This window comes from Lontra canadensis, unplaced genomic scaffold, assembly GCF_010015895.1.
Source record: "Lontra canadensis isolate GAN:19392208 unplaced genomic scaffold, GSC_riverotter_1.0 scaffold107, whole genome shotgun sequence".
NCBI lineage: Eukaryota > Metazoa > Chordata > Mammalia > Carnivora > Mustelidae > Lontra > Lontra canadensis.
In genome coordinates this window covers 5410027-5417051 of record NW_022631101.1, presented here as the reverse complement: position 1 = coordinate 5417051, position 7025 = coordinate 5410027, and the positions used below count along the sequence as shown (strand labels likewise).

Here is a 7025-nt window from a genome sequence, read left to right as displayed (position 1 = left end):
TATTTTCACTAATATTTATTCTTTGGAGTTAGGTTTATCTATTGTATTACATCAGTAACAGTGAGCTCTTCACATCTCTTTCCAATTCTGTGCCCAGTGACATTGCACTGGTAGGTTGATATCAGCCCAAGGAGGAGTATTTACACCACAGAAAATGGTAAAAACTTTTTTTTTTTTTTTTTTTTTTTTAGTTTTCTGTATAGTTTATAAACATGAGAAGACATACAGTTTGGTAGGGGAGTGGGGAGGGGCCCTGTGCATGTGTGTGGACAGTGTGTATATATATATACATGTATATATATATAAGTTGACTTAGTTATAAGTCAAGTTCTAAGTCAAGTTTAGTTCTAAGTCAAGTTATAACTGCACCTCCTGTGAGAGCCTCACTGCTTTCGATGCAGTTCTGAATTTCAGCCTCTGATGATCTTTCCTTTGGTAATTGGTTCTTGGAGCCCAGCAGCTGGGCCTGGGTCTGCCAGGGTTGCCTGAGACATCAGGAATGAGAGGCGTTCCCCCCTGGGGGAGAGACTAAGGGCTGGAATGAGGGCAGGTTGACTCTGTGGCCTCAGGCAAGGGCCAAAATGTCACCTGCTCCTGTGCTCCCAAATGGCTGGGCCACCCAGCCGCTTGGGTGAGCCTCGTCTGTTCTCCTCTGAGTCCTGCTTCCTCCAGGAATGGCGGGGCCCTTCAGACCTCTCCAGTGACTGGGATTCCACAGAGCCCAGCTCCTGGGTGGGCGGGGGGCCATTGTTGCTAATGAAGGATTCATTTTGCGTGCTTTAACTGCCTTGCCGGATGGATGCTGTCTGCGGGCGCTCACCAGGGCCTGGCCGGGACAGCTGGGTGTGATGCTCAAATCCCTTCCCACTTTGGGACTGTACACTTTGGGTTTTATAATCCACGGGGGCAGGGCCCAGACAGCAGCTGAAGCCTTTACCAGCCTTTGCCCGAAACCCAGCAGACCCTCCACTTGTTCAAAAAAAGAAAAGAGATTCTGTTCCTTGGTGGACGTGTGGCAGTACTGGGTGCTGGTGGCCCAGGTCCTCAGCGAAGAGTGACCACCAGCCCCAGTATCCAGGCCAGGAGGGAGGCTCCCAGGGAACTGCCCGAAGAGGCCTGCTGCACCCCGCTGGGGGCACGGATGGGGGTCCTGCGGGCACACTTGCCCTTCCTCTTGGGCCGGGTGGTGGGCAGGATGTCAAAGCTGAACTTGTGCTGGTAGTCAGGGGAGTAGTCCTGCAGCTCGTGGGCCTGCTTCCCGGCACCCGCCTTGGACACCTGGTTGCGATTCCTGTGGCTGGTGCAGTTCTTGCCGGGCTTCCTGTAGCCTGGGCGGGAGCCGGGCAGGTGGCCATGAGGGTGGCCCTTGTCCCTGGCGGGGCCGCGGGGCGGGTAGTGCTCCTTGCGAGCGGCCCTGTCGGTGGTGGTGAGCGTGTGCGACTTGATCTGGTGCGGCGAGGCTGGCCCCGTGCAGTTCCGGAAGTCCTCGGCCCTCAGCAGCTTCAGGTCCTGGCCTTGGCGCGCCTCGGGGGAGGCGCAGGGGACCGCAGAGCGGGGACCGCAGAGCTGGAGCCGCGGAACCTCCGCAGCCGTTCCCACAGCGAGAGCGCCCGGCGGCCGCAGTCCCAGGCATTCCCGTTGAGGCGGAGGAACTCCAGGGCTCCCAAGGGCGCCAGGCAGTCGCCCTGCAGCTCCGACAGGCTGTTGTTGAAGAGAAAGAGGGTGGTCAGCCGGCGGAGGTCGTGGAAAGCCTTGTGGCGGACCCACTGCAGCTGGTTCTCGTGCAGCAGCAGCCGGTCCAAGTTCACGAGTCCCCGGGACATGTCCCGGCCCAGGCTCCACAGCTTGTTGCCATGGAGGAACAGGTGGCTGAGGTTGACCAGGTCCACGAAGATGTCGTCCTGGAGGTACTCGATGTGATTGTCCTGCCGGTGGAGGTACTGCAGGCTGTGCAGCCGCCGAAGATGCCTGCGGGCAGGGCGCTGAGCCCGCACTTGGAGAGGCAGAGGGCCTGCAGCTTCACCAGGCCCTGGAAGGTCTCCGGCGCCAGCGTCCGCAGCTGCCGGTTGTCGCCAAGGTCCAGCTCCTCCAGGTGCACGAAGCCCTCGAAGGTGTTGGGGTCAATGAAGGTGATGCTGTTGGAGTAGATCCACAGGGTGACCATAGCCGGGCTGAAGTGGCCCTGCTGGAGGACGGTGATGCGGTTGTTCCGCAGGAAGATGCGTTCGCTGTCCTCTGGGATGCCCTCGGGGATGGCGGCGAAGTTGTGCGCCTGGCAGCTGACCGGACCGTCATGGGTGCCGGGTAGCACACGCAGTCTCGCGGGCAGCCGCCGCCCAGGGGCAGCTCCCCAGCCAGCAGCAGCAGCAAGAGTTCCACACAGCACCCTTTTCGAAGCATGTTGGCCGCGGGGCCGCCACTCGGAGGTCGGCCTAGGCGCGCTCCCTGCCGGAGTCCGGATTCAAATCCTTGGGTGCCGGCTACAGCTAATCCGAGCGCGTCGAGGCGGGGGCAAGCCGGGGATCCGCTTGTGCCCGGCAGCCCGGCCCCTCAGGGGCATGGTGAGCCCGAGCCCAGCGCCGAGGGCACCGGCGCCCACTAGCAACCGCGGCGCTGCCTGGCAGCCCGGCGCGCTCGTTCAGCCCCGGGACAAGCGGCTTGCTCCGCGGAGCCGGCGGCCTGCTTCTGCAGCCCCGAGCTCTTTGCAGGCGGTTTTGAGGGGGGACGCCGCCCCCCGGCCGCCCGGCCGCCGGGCCGCGGCCCCCTCCTCTCCGCCCCCTCGGGCCGCCGCCGCCGCCGTGGCTGCTGCAGAAGGGCGCTCGCACGCACCGCCGAGCTCCGGGGAAAGCGCCCGGCGCGCGTTTGCAGGACCCAGCGATCGGCGGAGCGGGGCGCCTCCCTTCCTCCCCCCACCCCCCGGCTTCCCCCGGTAAAAACTTTTTTGGTTAAATCCTTACCAGCACAGCACAGGACAGGTCTGCCTAGGAATGACCCAATGATGCTATGTTTCCTCGTGGTTCTGCACTGGGATACTGCAGAGCTCAGCTGGAGTAGAAGCCAGTGTGGTCTCACCAGTGTTCACTTGTTCTCTTGTTGGGGGGGGGGGGGGGCAGCACAGGACCTAAGAGTTCTCAGGTGGTGGATCTGAGACCCACGTGGTTACAGCAGCTCCAACAATTGTTGGGACATGGAGGCTGCACCTTCTGTCCCAGGGATGCAGACACACCTTGGCTCTCATATGTAGCAGCCATACAAGCTCTGTGGAGGAAATGGGACGAGAGCGGCTGTGTCCTGGGATAGATTTGGGGCCCTAGTGAGGTGAAGACGCAGCCCATGCTGTGATTCTTAGCCTACATCCAAAAAGCTAAATAAGAACAGTTTCCATCAAAGATTACTTTAACCTGATTTCCCAACTGTACCCCACAATGTGATGGTTGAGTACCACACTTTATTGCTTCTCATATGCACACTGCTTCACATTTTTCACAATTCTGAAATCAGGAGGCATCTTACTATCTTAGCTTTATATCATAATTTAATTGACAGCTTCTTTCTCTATCTCAGAGGTATGCAAAATAATAGTGCAAATACAATCACCAACGTCTTAAGTTTGATGATATGGGATACATGGACACCAGTATAGGTGTCAGTGAGGAGTCAGGCTGAGGTATTTCTTTTTCAGTTGTCTCTATGCCCAACATGGGGCTCGAACTCACAACCTTGAGATCAAGAGTCACATGCTCTACTGACTGAGCCAGCCAGGTGCCCCAAGGTTGAGGTATAAAATATAAGATCTTATTCCACCAAACACTGTGTTAACAACCTCTCCATGTTGCCATTTGCTCATTTAACTTATTGCTTTTCATTGCTAGAGTGTTCTCCATCTGCACTGCCCAATATGGTAGCCACTAGCCACACATGCTCCTTTAATTTTTAAATTAAAATTGGCTAAATTTAATATATGTTAAGATTCCATTCCTTAGCTGTTCTTGCCACATTCCCAGTGCTCAGTAACTGTATATGGCTAGTGGCTGCCATTTTGGACAGTACCAATAAATGGGGCATTTCCACCATCACACAAACTTCCATTGGTGAGCACTACTCTAGTCTATACCCTTGCTTCTCAAAGTGGGGTCTAGGGAACAGCAGCACCGGAATTACCTGGAGCTTGTAGAGGTCAGAGTCTTGGGCCCCAACCCAGTCCACATGAACCAGAGCCTGCATTTTAATAGGATCCTCAGGGACACAAAGCATATTAAAAGTTTGAGAAGGACCAACTTACTGTAGACGTCCACCACATTTAACTACCCAGTTCTTTAAGGATGGACACTTGGGTTCCCTCCACTAACCAAGCCATAGTGCAATGACTATTTGGGGATTTGCCCCTTATGTGCCTATAGAAGACTTCTCTGGAATATACACAGAAGTGGGATCATTGGACCAGAAGACCCACTCTTGATTAATTGCACCAAGAACTGGCAGGTTTTTGTCTAGATTAGAAGGATTCCTGTCTGCCCACACCCTCAGCAATGCTTTCAGTTCATTCTGCAAATGTAAGTCAAATCTGCATGTAACATACATGAATATACATTGAATTTTATTGACTATTTGTCTTTGTTCAATATTTTTTGAATATTCATCCAGCAAAGAGTCATTGCATTTTATGACAGATAAGCAAAACAGATAAGCACCTCTGCCCCAAGGAAACTCACTTTGAAAGGAGAGGCACACAGGAAATATATAAATGAATAAGTAAAACACAAAGTATTACAGATGGGAGTGCCTTGGATAAAAGTCAAGCAGAATAAGGGGGATAGAGAATGTCAGAGGAGGGATTTTAAGTAGGTGGTTGTGGGTTAACTCGGCAGGCCTGGGTTGTCCAAAATCTGTACAGAAAGAAAGATTTGGCCCTTTCCAGTTCTTCTGCCTGTAGCAGTGTCTTTGTTGACCCGCCTTCCTCATGCCTGATAGTCTCTCCTAATAAAAATGACATGGTAGAAGCCTTGGGGCATGTTGTTTCTGTTTGGCCTCTGGAGGCGCTAGAGAGTAAGGTCAGCCATGCAAGGGGACAGCCATGTGCCTGACCCCCAGTTGAAAACCCGGAACACCAAGACTCAAGGGAGCTTCTCGGGTTGGCAGTACCCTGCATGAGTTACCACACATCGCTTCTGGGAGAAGAAGCACTGCATGCCTAACTCCACGGAGAGAGTTATTCCGAATCTCATGGCTGGGCTCTCCCACACTCTGCCCTGTGCGCCATTTTCCTCTGCTTCTTTGATGCTATATTTGTACGTGTAATAAACTGAAACCACCAGTATAGCAGCTTCTCTGGGTTCTGTGAGTCCTTCTAGTGATCCGCTGAACCTGTCCTGGGAATTCCCAGCTACAGTGGTCATGAAAATCTTCAGAGAGAGGAGGACAAGAAGGGAAGAAACTATGCAGACATGTGGCTTGGACGAGGCTCTGAGAGGGTGCCTGGCATGAGAAGGGCTGGCAGGAAAAGACGGTGGATGATGTCTAGAGACTTGTAGCCACCATTAGGAAATGGGACATTCACTCTGAGTGATGTGGGAGGTAGGGTTTTGAGAAGAGGACTGACCTGCCCTGACACACATTCTCTTAAAAGGTCACTCTGGCTGTTGTGTCAAAAATAGGGTGTAGGTGGACAGGCCAGAAACAGGGAGCCCAGATAGGAAATTTGCAATAATCCAGGTGGGAGATGACGGTGGCTGGGAGGGCCCAGGCGGCAAAGGTGGAGGGTAAGTTGAGAAATGGTTAGATTTGGGATCTATTTTGAAGGCAGAGCTGACGGGGTTCAATAATAAGATGGATGTGTGAGAGAAGGAATCCAAAGGAGAGACGAAGGTTTTCACTCCTGAGGGCTGGAACAATGGAGAGACCACCGATGGAGAAGATCAAGACTGCTAGAGGAGCCTGCTTGGGTTTGGACCTGCAGATGTGAAGCAGACAGTTGTATGTCAAATTGAGAGTTCAGGAGCAAGGTCTGGCTGGAGACTTAAATTTGGGAGTCGTCAGCATGTGGATGGTATTTAAAACCACCAGGCCTGATGAGATCACCGAGGGAGTGAGTGTAGACAGAGGAGAGGAGAGGACCAAGTACCGAGCCCTGCAGTACTCCGCCATGTAGAGACAGGACAGGAGAATGCAGCATCAGACGCGGGTGAGGAACAGCCACTGAGCTATGAGGAAGACCAGGAGGAGGGTGAAGTGTCCCAGAAGCCGAGGAAAAAGCTCTCTGAAGGAACAGGGAGTGATCCACTTGTCAAACGCTGCTGATAACTCAAGTAAGATGGGTTCAGCAACACCGAAGTTACTGGTGCCCTTGACATGGGTCTGGCTGGTGGAGTCGTGGGGGAGAAAGCCTGCATGGAGTGGGCTCAAGAGAGAGCAGGAGGACAGGAGTTGCAGACAGTGAGTGTAGCCAACTTTTTAGGGAAGAATTGTAGTCATGGGGAAAAGGAAATGGGGCCAAAAAAAAAAAAAAATGCTGAAGGAGAGCCTGAAGGCTGAGAGGTTTCCTTTCTTGTTCTTAATTCCTTTCATGAAACATGGGAGCAATTGCAGCATGTTCCTATGTTAATGAGACTGCTGGCTGGGGAAGAACAAAAGGGATGCAGACAAGGGAGCTCAGAAGAGCTGGCTGGAACTGTGTTCCCAGGGAGGTGAGAGGGACGGGAGATCAGGCACAAGTGGACAAGTGGAGGGTTCTGTCTATAGGAGAGGAGGCAGAGGATGTGGGCACAGACACAGGTAGATGGCAAGACTGACCTTTCTAGTTTTTGCTATTCTGATGGGTGAAAAGTGGTTTGCTGTTGCTACACAGGAAAGATGGTGACTAGGGTGACATCCTTCCCAGCATGGACCCAGCTCTAGAGAAGAATTCATGGGTTTCCACTCGGTGTGCACCTTTCGCTCCAAGAGCGCAACTCCAGTTTCTCACCAGGCTTCTCCATCTCTCCATCTTCATGCCTCTCTCTCCCTCTGCATTCCCTCTGCCCTCTCCC

The 7025-nt window shown here is 53.5% G+C and overlaps 1 protein-coding gene across 1 annotated transcript; it reads right to left on the bottom strand.

Moving 5' to 3' along the window:
• Positions 1–750: 750 nt before the first annotated feature.
• LOC116855903 (reticulon-4 receptor-like 1) lies at positions 751–2785 on the bottom strand. The gene is given in 4 exon segments (XM_032838977.1): positions 751–1563; positions 1566–1954; positions 1957–2287; positions 2290–2785. Coding segments are annotated over 4 exon segments (1350 nt in total). The 5' UTR covers positions 2401–2785; the 3' UTR covers positions 751–1044.
• Positions 2786–7025: the final 4240 nt, after the last annotated feature.